Source organism: Peromyscus leucopus, chromosome 3 (genome assembly GCF_004664715.2).
Source record: "Peromyscus leucopus breed LL Stock chromosome 3, UCI_PerLeu_2.1, whole genome shotgun sequence".
In the NCBI taxonomy this organism is placed as follows: Eukaryota; Metazoa; Chordata; class Mammalia; order Rodentia; family Cricetidae; genus Peromyscus; species Peromyscus leucopus.
The window spans coordinates 84,499,456-84,516,794 of NC_051065.1; the positions used below are offsets into that span (position 1 = coordinate 84,499,456).

The 17,339-nt window shown below is 40.0% G+C and overlaps 1 pseudogene and 1 gene segment (V, D, J or C); both read left to right on the top strand.

Moving 5' to 3' along the window:
* The first annotated feature begins 329 nt into the window (after positions 1–329).
* On the top strand, positions 330–1,325 carry LOC114686300. The segment is given in 2 exon segments: positions 330–403; positions 799–1,325. Coding segments are annotated over 2 exon segments (576 nt in total).
* A 10,477-nt stretch (positions 1,326–11,802) lies between these two features.
* Positions 11,803–12,372, top strand: LOC114686299 (annotated as a pseudogene).
* The last annotated feature ends 4,967 nt before the right edge of the window (positions 12,373–17,339 follow it).

Sequence of the window (17,339 nt, forward strand, 5' to 3'; positions counted from 1 at the left end):
GCAAGATTATTCAACTCATAGGGAATGATTGCATACATGTCTTCATTTCCACTCCTTCTAGTGTTTCTGTAATGCAGCACTTATTGAATGTCTACTGTAGTACAGATTGACAGTTTTTAGCATCGTCTTTTCCTGTTAAGCACACTTATTATTGTCACCACTGACACAGAAGATGTTACATGACTTTTGCAAACATAAGAAGCCTGCATGACTCTTTCCTCTATCTATACTGTAACACTAACCTCAACCTTTGCATATTGCTCTCTAGGGAGGACCCACTCTCACTAGTCTGAGATAAATGCTCAGTTGGCATCCTGTGATGACTGATTAGTCTCCACAGACTGCCTCCTCAAAATGAAGTTGCCTGTTCTGCTGTTGGTGCTGCTGTTGCTCAGGATTCCTGGTGAGAACAGAGGGAAGTGAGAAAGGAGAATGGGTAGGGAAAATGAACCTGGGCTCCTGCTCATCACATATATTCTGTCCATGTATGAGAGGACAGAGGGGTTTTATCATCCAGGATGGGGACTGTGAGGTATACATCTATTAGAGGGAGGTTTCAGATAGGAGAGAATCTGTTCTATAATGAAGATTATGGCACAGTGGAATGGGATGGTATAATTCTTGCCTTGAAGCCCCTTAGGACTTTTAATCCATTTGGTTGTCCAATAAGGAAATTTTAGTGTATAAAGAATTGTATGTAAAAATGAACATCTCATCTGAAATAAATATAAAAAAAGAATAAATGAAGATTTTCATGAAGTGTGTCCTTAAGTTTATACTTCTCTGTCTTTATTTCAGCTTCCAGAGGTGATGTTGTGATGACCCAAACTCCAACCTCCCTGCCTGTCAGCCTTGGAGATCAAGCCTCCATCTCTTGCAGGTCTAGTCAGAGCCTTGTACATAGTGATGGAAACACCTATTTGAATTGGCTTCTGCAGAAACCAGGCCAGTCCCCACAGCTCCTGATATACAAGGTTTCCACCAGATTTTCTGGAGTCCCAGACAGATTCAGTGGCAGTGGGTCAGGCACAGATTTTACACTCAAGATCAGCAGAGTGGAGCCTGAGGACTTAGGAGTTTATTACTGTTTGCAAGGTTCACATGCTCCTCTCACAGTGATTCAGACCCTAACAAAAACATGCCTGCTTGGGGAGGCCCAGCTGCCAAATATGTTACTTATCTGTGTGAGAGCAGGAGGGGCACTGAGATTTCCAGATTATTGCTTTCAGCTGAGGGATTTGGAGCGTGAGTGCCTGCCTTGGCTACACCTCAAGGGTCACACAACTCAGTTTTCTTCAGCTGCAGTAACAATGAAATTGCCTTAAAAGAATGGTGAACACATGCATTCTCAGCAACCCTGAACAACTGGGCTAAAGCTGAGTGAAAACCCATCCTGATAGAATAGTCCTTGTCTGCCTTCATCACTCAAAATTATCCCATAAAACAGACAGGAACCTGAGATGTATTCCTTTGTTAAACTTTCCTCTTTAATATATAATTACTTAATTTGTCACATTTTGTGCCTACGACTTAAATTCCATTTTATTAATATAAATATTGTATATTCTATTTCCCTTTGTTTTCTCTTTGAGTAAAGTATGTTCATTGACTCCCTAAGTTTAGACTATATTTTACTCATGGTCTTCCTTTTCTGATGAACAAATAGTTCTGTTTAATCTCCACCCAGCTGTTGTTACTATTTTGACTCCATGTTTATTTTCACTCCAAGTACATGCACAGTTAATGATGGGCAGGAGCAGATCCATGCCAGAATTTTTTGGTTATTTTTTAATGTTTTTCTTCCATTGCTCCAATCTGTTTGGTTTGGTGTTTTTATGTATTGATAAAGTTTAACTTCTTTCTTCTATAGTGGTGTAAATTTGGTGAATTTAATGTAAACCCATTTTCAGGTTATATTACTTTTCTTTAGTTTCCTGAGAGTGCCTATTTTTCTTTCATTTCGGAAGGTTTCCACTAACTGTATTTTTTTTTGGAGGCAGGGAACTTTTGCTGTTGTTTCTTTCTTTTCTTTTTTCTTTTTTTGTAAATGCTCAGTTTTTCGAAACTCAGGGAAGCAAGGCAGCTTGTAACAATGTTCTCTTAAATGCAGGGTAAACAGGCTGAATACAAAGCAGGTTATTGGTCTTCTTTTAAGTAGGAAACTTTTTAATCATTTTACATACTAACCACAGATCCTGCTTTCTTCCCTCTTCCTGTCCACCAGCCTTTTCCCTGCAACACACGCCCCCATTCCCTCCTTAGACAAGGTAAGGCCTCCCATGGGTAGTCAGCAGAACCTGGAACCTTCAGTTGAGGCAGGTCCAAGCCACTCCCCCTTCATCAGGGCTGTGCAAGGTGTTCCACCTAAGGTAGTGGGCTTCAAAAAGTTAGCTCATAAATCAAGGATGGATCCTGATCCTACTGTCGGAGGGCCCCTTAAGAAGATCAAGCTACACAACTGTCTCGATTATTCAGAGGGCATAGTCTAGTCCCACGGAGGCTCCACAGCTGTTAGTCTAAAGTTTATGAGTTCCCACTTGTTTGGTTTGGTTGTCTCTGTAGGTTTCCCCATCATGATCTTGATGCTCCTTGTTCATGGAACCCCTTTTCTATGTCTTTGACTTAACTCCTAGAGCTGAGCCTGGTGTTTGGCTGTGGGTCTCTGCATCTGCTTCCATCATATAGTGGAGAAAGGCTCTATGATGACAGTTAGGGTATTTACCTATCTGATTACTGGAGTAAGCCAGTTCAGACACCCTATCCACTATTGCTAGTAGTCTAATCTTGGGTCATCCTTGTGAATTCCTGGCAACTTCCCTAGCACCCGGGTTCTACCTATCCCCATGATGTCTCCCTCTATCATGGTATTTCTTTTATTGCTCTTTCACTCCCTCTCTGTTCAGCCTCCACAATCTTGTTCCCTTATGTTTTCATCCTCCATCCTCTACCCTCTATTGAACTCCCACACCCTTGCCTAGTTTACTCAGGAGATCTCATCTATTTCCACTTCCCAAGGTGATCCATGTGTCCCTCAGAGTCTTTCTTGTTAGGTAGCTTCTCTGGAGTTGTGAGTTATAGTTTGGTTATCATTCGATTTACATCTAGTATTCACTTATGAGTGAGTAAATACCATGTTTGTCCTTCTGAGTCTGGGTTACCTCACTCAGGATGATATTTTTCTAGTTTCATCTGTTTGCCTGCAAATTTCATGACGTCTTTTTTTTTTTTTTTTTTTTTTTTTACTGCTGAGTAGTACTCCACATTTTCTTAATCCATTCTTTGGTTGAACGTCATCTATTTTTCCAGGTTGTGAATGTTACAAATAATGCTGATATGAACATAGTTGAGCATGTGATCTTGTGGTATGATTGAGCATTCCTTGGGTATATGCTCAAGAGTAGTATAGGTGGATATTGAGGTAGATTGATTCCCAATTTTCTGAGAAACCACCATATTGATTTCAAAAGTGCTGTACAAGTTTGCACTCCCACCAACAGTGGAGGATTGTTCTCCTTGCTCGTAATCCACTCAAACATAAGCTGTCATCAGTGGGGGCGGGGAACTTTTGCTGTTGTTTCTTGCTAGAACTATGGCTATATTACCCAATTATCTTCTACATGTTATATTCTTATTAAGAAATTAGTGGGAGTCTAGTAAGATTCCCTTCAATGTATCTTAGGTCTCTCTCTCTCTCTCTCTCTCTCTTCTCTCTTTTTTTTTTCTTCTCTCTCTCTCTCTCTCTCTCTCTCTCTCTCTCTCCTCTTGCTCTCTTTCTCTGAGATTTGATATTTTGGACAGGTGTTTTGCATTGAATTTATTTGAGCTTCCAGAACCTGCATGTTCAGAAAGAACTTCATTAACTATGTTTTCTGTATCTTCACCTTTCCACCTTTCTCTCCTCTTCCCATAAACCCAACAATATAATTTTCTATTCACTCAGTGGTATCCCATATACTGTCTGTGTTATTCATTTTAAATTTTGTTTTATTTTAATTCATTATATACTTTGGAAATTTAAAAACATAAATAATGATTATTTTATATATTTTTTTTTACTCCCAATTATCTTCTTCCCTATAACACTGAAACTCTTATTCTCAACAACCTCCTCAAACTGCAATGATTTTTTTGAGTCACTGAGTTAATTTTCTTTGCTTGCATGAACATGAGCTGGGTCTTATGTATTGGAACAGAGCATTTTGTTAACGGCTAACAGCAATAATGGCTACAACACTGAAGAGAAGGGCACAGCATTTCCCAGAGCCATTAACTGTTAACAGTCTGTTAGTGAAGATTAGGAACTCGTCAGGCTCTCTTCTGTTCATGAAAAAATGTTGATGGATCCAATCAACATTTGTGCAGGGAACCACAGCAGTGAGTTCACAAGTACAATGATCATGCCCAGAACCCTCTGTTTCACAGAGTTCCTTGCTATTCTTTTCTTCTTACATTCTTCCTACATCCTGTTGGAGATGTCCCTTGAGACTGAAGGGGAATATATATATATATATATATATATATATATATATATATTTATATATATATATATATCCTGTTGAGGATAAGTGTGAACACACCATAGTTATTCCCAGCACTTTCAAGAGTTGTGAGTTTCTACACTAAGTACCACCCACTACATAAAGGCGTTTCTCTGATGAAGGCTGATAACATCACTAATCTTAAGGTTTAAACATAATAAGTAAGAAAATAATTTGACAGGATGCCTATTCAGAAAAACACCAGTTGTATATTACCTCATAGTTTGTATGTCATCCTAGAGCTAGCCATGGACTCTGCGATGGACTTACAATACTAGACACTAGTTCTCTGCCAGTGAGTGGGTCACAGATCTAACCAGAAAGCTCTAGGCTAGCACGAGGATAAGGATCATTGCAGCAGGTACATCCTGCCAAGCAGATGACCATTATTGTAGGTTATAAAGTCCACAGCTGAGCAAGACTTTTGATAACATTTTTCTACATCAGGGTTTTGCAGAGCAACTTCCAGAACTGAAAAATCTAACCACCAGGAGGAGATTTTTAAGGTGAATTCCAGCACAACTTCTCTATGTTCTGCAACTAAAATATATAGTGTCTTTATCAGTAGTGTTAGTGCCCTAGTTTTGGTAGTCAATAAAAAAAAACTGGCAATATCCTGTATTGTTTTGTAGCTTTGGGGCCTCTCTCATAATGAGGATTCCTATACATAACACTAGGATCTTTGTTTTATAACCGGTGGTTTCTAGAGGAGGATTATCTACCATGCAGTGTGTTTCATTGATCATCGATTCTCCTTTTAAAATAGAGTGAGATAATAGTGTGTTTCCACAGATTTTTTTTTAAAATACACTCTTATTTTTGGTTACTCAACATCTTCTCCTCTCCCCTATTCCCTGCCCTATTCCTACTTAAACTTCTTGGCCCCTACTATTCTTACTGTCTACTTTCACATCACACACATTCTACTATTTTCTCCCCTCCTGTTCTCTTCTCAATCATTCTCTAGTCAACCCTTTCTATTCTAACGTTGCAGAGTCTGGATTAATAATTTAAATATGACAGTTCATAGGTATAATTCACTCATGAGAATGATCACGTGATATCATAACAAGTAGATATTCATGGATGCACATTTTTGGGGTAGGAGTCACTCAGTTTGAGTTACTGGGAACTTTCTTTCAGGAACTAGAGTCAGAGACAGATGGCTAATGGGTGCCAAGATGGATGCTGTACTGGCTGGTTTTGACTGTCAACTAGAGCCATCAGAGGGAAAGGAGCCTCAGTTGAGGAAATGCCTCCATGAGATCCAGCTACAAGCATTTTCTCAATTAGTGACCAATGGGGGATGGCCCAGCCCCATGGGTATGGTGTAATCCTGGCGCTGGTGGTCTTGGTTTCTGTAAGAAAGCAGGATAAGCAAGCCAGGAAAAGCAAGCCTGTGAGCAGTTTCTCTCCATGGGCTCTACATAAGCTCATGCCTCCAGGATCCTGACATATTTGGGTTTCTGTTCTGACTTCCTTTGGTGATGAACAGCAATGTTGAGGTATAACCCAATTAAACTCTTTACTTCCTAAAATTGCTTTTTGGTCATTTTTTTCAGCAATAGAAACACTAAGATTCCTAGCATAAAATGAGCTCTGAGACTTTACCACTGCTCATTCATGATTTGTCAGTGTGTGAGATGGCAGCTAGTGTTCCAGTATGGTTATGTCGGTTTAGATATGTGACTGAGAGAGAAGTCAGAATGAACAAGAATTTGTATTCTGGTCATAGATCTGCCATATATGGAAGAGTATGGTATAGGTTAATTCTGGATTATACTTCATGATTTGTAAATATCTGTTTTTTTCTTTTTGAATGAACTACATTTTAGAATATGAACAAAAGCTGTGGGTGTGATTAGTAGGAAATAAAGAGTAAGAGGAAATAATCTTTAAATATTTTTCTATGTCTGTATATTCAATAACATTTCTATATTATTATTCTTTTCGGACCCAATGGTAATATTATGATAACCCAGACTCTGCTCACTCTGCCAGTTGGCCCTGGAGAAGCCATTTCAGTATCTGCAGATCAAATCAGGACCTAATACAGATTAATGGAAACACAATTTAGATTGGTACATGTTGAAGCCAGTCCAGTCTCTGCAGCTCTTCAGCTATAGAATTTCCAACCAGTTTCTTGGCATCACAGACCAATTTATTGACATCGAGTCAATGATCAATTTCATATTGCAAATTAGCTTAGTGAAGCCTGAATTGCTTGGAAGCTTATAGTCTCATGGATTCTACTACAATTTCTACCACTGTAATACAAACTCCAACAAAAATCTTGCCTTAGATGGCTCAGCTGCCTTGTGTGTTTTTAGTTTGGGTAACAGTACAGCAGGATTTCCAAGCATGTATAGGAGATCAGACTGAAACATCCAGGGAGTAGGTTAAACTTGAGACTGGTAGACAAGAATAGACGTGGCTATTCCTTAGGAACCACCTACCAATACCTACATTCTTTTATTATATAAGAAGCAGCAACATGAAGAGGATCCAAAGGGCTTCAGATCAGCTGAGCATGAAGAAAGAAAAGCTGACTTTTGTCTGTTTAAATCCTCTCTACCTTTTGTAAATACAATTTCAAAATTTGTTAATGAGCAGAGCTGCATTGCTGAAAGGTAAGATGGTTCCTTGTAGCCAAATTTAAAATATATTGATATAGATGTAGATGAATAATGTTTGGTGTTTTCTTTTCTGTCAATTATTTTTATCTGACTGGTTACATGAAATTATTTGATGCAAAGAAAATACTACCAATCTTTCTCTTTCAAGCTTCTTACTTCTTCTTTCTCTTAGTACACATTTCAAATTGAGATTTCTCCCCAAGATGGGATCATGTGGCAAGATTTCCAAAATCATAGGGCAACCTTCATCTCAAAGGGAAAAGCATACTGCATGTATTTGTTTTTTGTATCTTCTGTGATAAATGACTACAACCTAAATACCTCCAGAATCACAAATTGATGATCTCATAGAACTAGTGTACAGGATGCTTCCTGAGCTAAAATCAGATGTAGGATGGCTGTGCTTCATCCAGTGCACTAATAAGAGAATCCATTTCTGCTTTCTCATCTCCAAGATACCCCAAACTGTTCTAAGGTGCCCTCACCTCATTACAATATGCCTCCTCAGTGTAGTGTCTCCTTCCTTATTCTCCCCCAATGGTGTGAGAACCTCATAAGTATACTGATCTTAACTATGTATTCAAAATGTTCAACCATTTTATGTCATATACCAAGTCATAATTTTTATCCTAATTGAAATGCAATATTCTTAGTTTCCATACATTGTAATAGATACATTTTGTGATAGAGACTTTATAAATTTTATAATGTTTTTCTTCAGCCTAAACACTTATTTTGAAATTAAAATTTAATTATAGCATGCATCATTCAAGATATTAGCTTTCATGGTTCCAGAATGTGCTATGCAAGCTGTTAAGGGAGGGAAGTCACCAATAGTCCTATCAGTTGTTATGTCTATGAACTAAAAAAGTGACCAGGATAGTGTGACTAAGTGTGCAGTTTAGTAGTGGTCTTCATACCTTGAGGTAACCAGCAGCTTTTTAATTGAGTACAGGGCCCATTAAAAAAAAGGAAAATCATGTTTGATAGTGGTAACCTAGGCAACTATCTGGAGCTAGTGAGGCCAGGATCTTGGAGACCACAACAACTCACACTTAACTAAACCAGCATAATCCCTATCCACATTTTCAATATGTCTCCTCCTGTCCACATCCCCCGTCATAAAAGAAATATCGCTTTCAAATTTTAACCTGACAATTGTTCCCTAAAAAGAATAAAATAATTTAAAAAAATCACAAGGGATTTTAATATGTATGAAAGATGGATGAATGTGATTTGTGGCCTTTGAACTGTTTGTTGCAGGGGCAAGAATATTCTTATCATTCCTCCACAGATTGTTGTTTCTTGCTAGATGCTTCCCCAATTTTTGAGAGACTAAAAATAAATTTCTCTTTAAATTTACTGGAAAGCTCCCAGTGGAGAAAAGGAGTCAACAGTCCTATCTAGCTACTGTCCAGCTGCAACACCAAGGAAGAGGGAAAAAAGTTTGTAAGATACAGATAATCAAGGCCACTTCTAAAAGTGCTGGGAGATGATCTTCTCATCACACACACACACACACACACACACACACACACACACACACACACACACACACACACACACACACACACACACAGAGACAGAGACAGAGACAGAGAAAGAGACAGATGCAGAATCAGAGGCAGAAAAACAGAGACTCTGAAAATATTTTTGAATTATCAATAATAGTCTTTAAAATAAGTGATTGCTAAATGCACAGTAAGTATTTTTTGAGTGACTTATGCATTTAGAAAGGGAGGGGTGACAGTTCAGGATACAGATTCTCTGTAAGATTAAGATGATGAAGGAAGGTTTATGTACAGTGTGCCTGAATCTACTGCTATTTGAGCTACTGACTGGGGTTCCTTAATCACCCCTACTGCTCAGACAGGAGGTTTATGTGAACTGTGCTGGAACTGACTTTGACTCTGCAGCCAAATTTAGTTTTTGACTAATTCTCTATAGTTCTATTTTTACCAATAAAGACCCAGGTGTTAGATGCTGGGGTGAAATCCTGCTAGCTCAGAAAGGCAGAGAAGCAACGAGCTGTCTTTCTTTTTAGACAGCAACTGAGAAAGATAGATTCTTTTCCATGATACTAAAACTTCTATGATACTAAACCAAAAAAGATGGCCAAACTCAAAGTCCCTCCCTACTACTTCCTGTGTGTTTCGCTATCTAGTTTCTGGATTCCTTCTAATTCTCTATAGCTACTTTCTATCAAATAGTTGCTGGCTCCACCTTCTGACTCACGGTTTTATATAATTAACACAAATTCAGGGTCACAATGTTATCAAATATCCCACAAAAATAGAGCGGTATCTAAACCAAGTCCTCTTAACCTGAGTGTCAAAGAGTCTTGCAGTTTGGATGATGGTGGGTGTGTGAGGGACACACTTGCTGATGGAGCATGTTATTGATTCAGTCTCTCACTGTGTTAAGAACAGCTTAGGTGCCAATAGGGGAACAGAAATCCAGTAGTCTTAGGGGGCAATTCTGCAGAGCCTTAGCCCATGTGTCTGCCCTGTTTATATCCTCCTGCTACAGGAAGCCCACAGCATTATCAGATCACAGTGAACCTGGTGGGGAAACTGGACTTGATTCAGACTTCTCGCCAGAACAACACAGAAATGACACTGGAGAAACTATACCATGTTAATTGCCACAGACATACAATGTCAGGGAAAAAAAAACAAAAACAAAAAACAAAAAACAGTATGAATTACTTAAAATCCTTTCACCATGGAATCTGCTCTGCTGCCTCCTCCTGGAGAGCTGACCTCTGTGGCTCTTACTTCATGCATTTTCTGGCCTGATGCTCAAGTAACCAGGACCTCTATATCCTGCTGTGGAAGTTTTGCAGTGTCTTTCAGTGGCATGGGGGAATCCTAAACTGACTTTAAAAGCTCACTGGTTTTTAATGAACAGGAAAGCCCATTAAATTAAAAACTTTCTCCTTAAAAAGTTTAAGTCAATGTACAAAACTGCGAGGAATTAAGAAAAAGATAATTAGATATGTAAATTCTTATGTAACAACGACAATAATTTAGTTATGTTGCAGATTGGTGACACACCAGAGTTCCTTGTTGGGTAGCATAAGGAAATTAAAATTTTCTTTTTCTTTTTTATTAAGAACATTTTAAAATTTATGTTGCATACCAGTCAAAGATCCCTCTCTTTCATCTCCCATCCCTCCAGCCTCCCCCTCTTCCTCATTCCTTCCTACAAGAAGGTAAGGGCTCCCATGAGGACATACATTTAGTAGAGGCAGGTCCAAGTCCCTCCCCTTGCCTCGAGTCTGTGCAAGGTGTCTCACCATAGGTACTGGGCTTCAAAAAGCCAGGAAAAAATTGCTCTCAATGTATATCTTAGTTAGGGTTACTATTACTGTGATGAAAGACCATGTCCAAAACCAGGCGGGGGAGGAAAGGGTATATTTGGCCAATGCTTCCACAGCACTGTATATCATCCAAGGAAGAAAGGACACGAACTCTAACAGGGCTGGATCCTGAAGACTGGAGCTGATATAGAAGCCATGGGGCAGTTTTATTCCTTATGGCTTACTCAGCATGCTTTCTTATAGAACCTAGGACCACTAGTCCTGGGGTGGCCTTACCAACAATGAACTGAGCCCTCCCCTCATCAATTATTAATTAAGAAAATTATGTATAGGATTGTATACAGCATTACCTTATGGAAACATATACTTAATTGATGTTTCCTCCTCTCAGATGACTTTAGCTTGTGTCAAGTTGACATAAAAATAATCATCATGGTGTGAAATAGTACTAAAAGAGATATTTGATGGGAATTTGCAGGTTTGTGGATCAGAGTGATTTAAAAAATGGACTCAGCCTATAGAATGCCTCTTCTTCTAACAGGGAAAAGTCTGAATAAGAAAGATCATGAGTGGTCATCCCAGAGTATAAGAGACATTGAATTGGGAATTATTAGTGTTCTTAGAGAAAGAGACATTCCAGAGATTTTCAAAAGGCAGAGAATAGGTAAGTGAAAAAAGGCCTTGAGAAATAGAGGAAAACCCTTACGTGAGGGTGACAGTTTAGTTATGACACTCAGTATCTAGGTCCTTCCCTACAGATCATTAAACTATGTTTATCATATGGTGTTTTCACATTTCATTATTTTACCATATAGCTATAAATGTATGCATATATTGACTTCCCTTTGTTTCCTTCTATGCATATAACTTTTAGCCAAAGTTATATCTCTGTCCATTACTTGTCCTGATGGCTTATCACATAAAACCCCAGAGAAGAAAAAAGAAAACACTTTATCCTCAACTTAAATTTCTTGCAGATTCCAAAGAATTAAATCTCCAATTGTCTTATATTCAATTTTAGAATTAATTAACTTATATTCAAAGTTATAAAGTAAAGTATGATGTTATCCATGTAGTAAGAAACAAAACAAAACAAAACAAAACAAAACCACCCCATTTAAAGTACTCTAGACTAATTACATCCTGTAGTCCCTAAGGGGAAAACATTTCTCAGCAGCGTGTGTCTCCCAGGTCTGATGGAGGGTCCCTATAGACTGAGACTTCCTGTGTTACTGAACTGAGCAAACCCTGCAGCTGTCCCTAGGACTGAAAAACTTTGCTGATTTGCATGGGCTCAGAGCATATCCCCCTTAACTAACGGATTCTTAGCTGACTTTACAGTCCTTGCAGGAGTCAGTCCAGTCAGGACACAGCATGGCCATGAAATCTCCTGCTCAGGCCCTGGCAATTTGGCTTCTCTGGCTCTCAGGTAAGTTGTATAGGACAGAAAAAATTTTCAGTCCAGAGTAGCCATCACTTCCTTTCTAATCAGAGAATTCCTACTATAAAATTGTTAATTGTTTTTTTTTTGTTTGTTTGTTTTTCTATTGTCAGGTGCCAGATGTGACATTCAAGTGATACAATCTCCATCCTCCGTGTCAGTATCTTTAGGAGACAGAGTCACTATCAACTGCCTGGCAAGTCAGGGCATTAGCTATGAACTAAACTGGTACCAGCAGAAATCAGGACAAGCTCCTACACGCTTGATCTATAATGCAAATAATTTGCAATCTGGTGTCCCATCAAGGTTCAGTGGCAATACTCTGGGAAAAGTTTCACACTAACCATCAGTAGAGTGGAGCCTGAAGATGTTGGAACTTATTATTGTCTGCAGCATTACAGTGTTCCTCCCACAGTGATACAAGCCATGACATAAACCAAGGAGGGAAGTAGAAGTTGGAGGCTGTGCTGCCCCAGCTGCTGCTCCTTGTTTTTTTATGTGCTCAGACTGCTTGCATGTCAAGAAATAGTTTTGCTTCAAAGTGTCCAGATATGTGCATAGTAATCCTTCTCTCTGTGGTCCTCTGCCAGCACTCAGTGTGCATCTAACACAACAGGGAATAAACTACCTAACTGTGTGGTCCTTGGATACATCTGGGAAGTTCAAGGAGACACTGTTGAAATTTCAGTCTGCATGTGACATATCCCAAGACAGGTGCTAATGGATGGTGAAAATCCTTTCCTTTGACTTCACATTTCCTTGACAGATTTCATGGGGCCCAAACTGACACCTATGTTCTCCTTGACAGATTTCACAGGCCTCAAACTGACAACTAGATTCTCTTTGACAGATTTTGGGGGACCAAACTGACAGCTACATTCTCCTTGACAGATTTTATGGGGCCTAAACTGACAGGTTTATCGGGGCCCAAACTATCTGTCTCATCATCATTGAATATTATAGAGATATCTGACAGGGAAGTGGTGGGGGCGATAAAAAGATTACCCATCTTTTAGAAGGAAACAGCAAGCAAACAACAGTCAGAAGATGACAGTCAACAGGGGTATAATTTGTATCAGACCCTTATGTATGTGCTTAGGGGGATAAACCATAGGTTTTTAGGCCATGACTGTATGCCCTCATGGTGTCTTTGGAAATGGGATGGTGTTTGGGAGCCAAGTCTTGGTTCAGCGTTCTGGGGGCAGGGTCAGTCCTTATGTGGAGTGCCAGGTGAACTGAAACAGAAAAAAAAAATGTGTCTTCCTAACAGGATAGGCAGACAAACATGACAGACAACACAAAAGAAGGAAAGAAATGGGGGTCCCAATGCTTAACTGTCAAAGGGACTGAAAGAACACAACACCGAGGGGTCTTCTCACCGAAACTCATTGTCATGAGGGTGCTGTCAAGGTCCAAGTTCAAGTACCACATGTTGCTGGATCCTAATGGCTCCCTTGGGGGAGGGGGTGAGAAGGTGTGGGTCAATGGCGCAGACACCTGGAGTCAGTTGAAGGCAAACAATAAACTCATTTATTTAATAACAAGGAAGGCCTTATTGTGGTGATATTTTATTTGTGCTGAAATGTAGTGATAGTTTATTTGTATGTTAATAAATAAAGTTTGCCTGAAGATCAAAGGGAATAGCAAGCCATTTTAAGGTAAACACAAAAATCAGGCAGTGGTAGCACATGCCCTTAATCCGATCACATGGCAGGCAGAGTCTCTGTGTTCAAGAACGCACTAGGGAACAGCCAAGTGTGGTGACACACATCTTTAATTTCAGTACCAACCATAGAGACCTGGAGTTCTGTAAAGACAAGCAGTGACAAGGAAGTGAGGTAGCTGGACTAAGAGCCAATGAGAGGGCAGAACAGCAAGACAATAAAAGCCTGAGAAGACAGGAAGTAGCTCTCTTGGGAAGCTATGGTGGTGTGGTGAGTTAAGGCTAGCTGGTGGCCCTCACTATTTTCCTGATCTCTAAGGCTTTCACCCCTATATTTGGCTCTGTGTTTCTTATTTAATAAGAACACATAGAAATTCATCTACACCTTATATAACCTTCTCCCAACACCCATTCTGTGTCGCAATCTGGTGTCATTGCATGGTCTCCCTTATTGGCTGACCATGATCAAGAACATTGACAGTGACCAGGAACTCTGACAGCTCCTGTTGCTAGGCCTTCAAGCAAACTCCAGGTTGGCTCATAAGGAAGTACATTATGTGCATGCTTTGGCAACTGGTTTGAGCCAGTTTCCTTGACTGTATGGACCTGTGTTACTACACAGAAGGATCAAGGACATGTTCTGGGGTGCACTCTGGCACTGATAGGTGTTGAAAACTAATACAGGCCTCTAAATGCCCTATCTTATTATCCAAATACATTTTTATATTATGTATTCTAAGAAATATAACAAGAGATGCAAAGCAATTAGAAGAAAATAATGAAATAAAAATCATGTATATATCTTTATATGTTTGTTTCAAACCTCATATATTCTCTGCTTCTATAATTTTATGATATAGCGGAGATGTTGTGCTAACACAGACTCCACTCTTGCTGGCCATCACCCTTGGAGAGTCAGACTCCATCTCCTGCAAGATTGGTCAGAACCTGCTATACAGTATTTAAGTTGGTATCTATAGAGACTAGGCCTGTCTCCACAGCTCCGGATCTATAAGGTGTCCACCCATTTTCCTAGGTACCAGACAGATTTGGTGGCAGTAAGGCAGAGAATATTATCCTCTCAAAGTTAGTAGGATGGATGTTGATAATTTGGGGGGCTTATTATTACTTTCAAGGTATACATCTTCTCCCCTGGTAATACACTTCTGAATAAAATGCTCTGTGCTTGGGTGGGTGGCTGACCTCATGTTTTTTTTCTGTAGAGAGCACAACAGATCCTTCAGGCTTCTATAAGAGATAAAGGTTTATTCACTCATGGGGAGTATTCACAGCTGCTGCATTATCCAGGTTGCCTTGAAGTTATCCTGTTTTCTCTGTCAGCTGCTATGCTGGTTGTAAGTAGCAGAAGGCAGCAGAGCCATTTGCAATTTAGAACAATCAGCATGAAGGAAGAGATAGAAGACTGGTATGTCTTCTTAACTGTTCCCACCTTGTGTCCATGCATAGATTACATTTGTGTGTGTGTGTGTGTGTGTGTGTGTGTGTGTGTGTAAGCAGAAGTTTCTGTTCTGCCAACAGCTCCCAAATACCCAGCAGCTGCTTCCCAAATTACCGCACAGAAGCTTATATTAATTATAAGTCCTCAGGCATTAGCTCAGGCATATTACTGATTAGCTCTTACACTTAAATTAACCCATAATTCTTATCTATGTTTAGTTGTAGCTAGAGTTTTCCTGCCTTGCCCACAGTCAGGACAAATCTTTGTCACCCGCCAGTCCCACAGCCGCACAGACCCAACCAAGTAAACACAGAGACTTATATTGCATACAAACTGTATGGCCATGGCAGGCTTCTTGCTAACTGTTCTTACAGCTTAAATTAATCCATTTCCACAAACCTATACTTTGCCATGTGGCTGGTGGCTTACCGGCATCTTCACATGCGGCTTGTCATGGCAGCGGCTGGCAGTGTCTCTCTGCCTCAGCCTTCTGCTTCCCAGAATTCTCCTCTTTCCTTGTCCCACCTACTTCCTGCCTGGCCACTTCCCAATCAGTGTTTTATTTATTGACCAATCAGAATAATTTAACATACAGACCATCCCACAGCATTTAGCCATGTGGCTTGGTACCTTTTCTCAGTTTGACATTCTCATCTTCCTTCCTCTGTGTCTGGCTTGTGACTCCTGACTCTGCCCTTCCTCTTCTTAGCATCCTTAGTTTTCTTGCCCTGCTATACTTCTTGCCTGGCTACTGGCCAATCAACATTTTATTAGACCAATTTGAGTGACAAATCTTTACAGTATATAAGAGCATTATCCTACAGCATTTCCCCTCTTTTTTGTTTAATTAAAAAGGAAAGTTTTAACCTTAATATAGTAAAACAAAAACAGTTATCAAGTAAGAATTATAGTAACAATATCCAATCCATCTGTATTTAACAAAATTAGAGAAAAAGACTTAATTATCTATCTTATTTTGGTCTAAAGTTTTGTATCTAATTTATCTTTTATTATAACTAAAGAAAACTACAACTATCTAGTCTTCAGCTCCATGAAAGACTCCAGAAGGATGCAATGTTACCTAATGACAGGGACATCAGGCTGCCTGGACAGTCACCCAAAGTTCCTCTGCAAAGGAACTCTGTAAAGATGGGGCATCCATCTTTGTCTCACAGGCCTAGTGTGTCTGACAGACTTATCTGTGAAGCAGTAGTTTTGAAGGACTGTCCCATCTTGTCTTGGCAAAGTTCTGCAGTCACTTTCTTTTGTGTCCTGCTTGTCCAATTTTTACAGCATACTGTCAGCAGTCAAGGCAGGGGGCACTTTCTTTGCCCACATGGCTAGCTTTTGCCGTAAAGGAAACAAACTCTAAACTCCATATGGAGTTACTTTGATGCCCAACATCCTCTTTGAAGCAACTGGTGATGCCAGGAACAGACATGTCTCACGGTCAAGAAAAGTCTAAGTTCTTAAAACATTTTATTTTTATTTATTTATTATTTATTTTTATTTTATAATACTATTCAGTTCTACATAACAGCCACAGATTCCCTTGTTCTCTGCCTTCCTGCCCCCCGCGCTGCCCTTTCTCCCCAGCCAACCCCTCATTCCCACCACCTCCAGATCAAGGCCTCTCCCGAGGATTGAGATCGACTTGATAGACTGAGTCCAGGCAGGTCCAGTCCCCTCCTCCCAGACTGAGCCAAGCATCCCTGTATAAGTCCCAGGTTTCAAACAGCTATCTCATGCAATGATCCCAGGACCCAGTACCACTGCCTAGATGCCTCCCAAATAGATCAAGCCAATCAACTGTCTCACATATTCAGAGGGCCCGATCCAGTTGGGGGCCCCTCAGCCTTTGGTTCATAGTTCATGTGTTTCCATTCATTTGGCTATTTGTCCCTGTGCTTTATCCAACCTTTGTTTCAACAATTCTTGCTCATATAAACCCTCCTCTTTCTCACCAATTAGACTCCCAGCGCTCCACCAGGGGCCCAGCCATGGATGTCTGCATCCAGATTCCTCAGTCCTTGGATGGGGTTTCTGGCACAACTATTAGGATGTTTGGCCATCCCATCACCAGAGTAGGTCAGTCCCGGCTGTCTCTCAGCCATTGCCAGCAGTCTTTTGTGGAGGTATCTTTGTGGATTTCTGTGGGCCTCTCTAGCACTTTGTTTCTTCCTTTTCTCATGTGGTCTTAATTTTCCATGGTCTCCTATTCCTTGTTCTCCCTCTCTGTTTTTGATCCAGCTGGGATCTCCCGCTCTCTTTTCCTCGTCC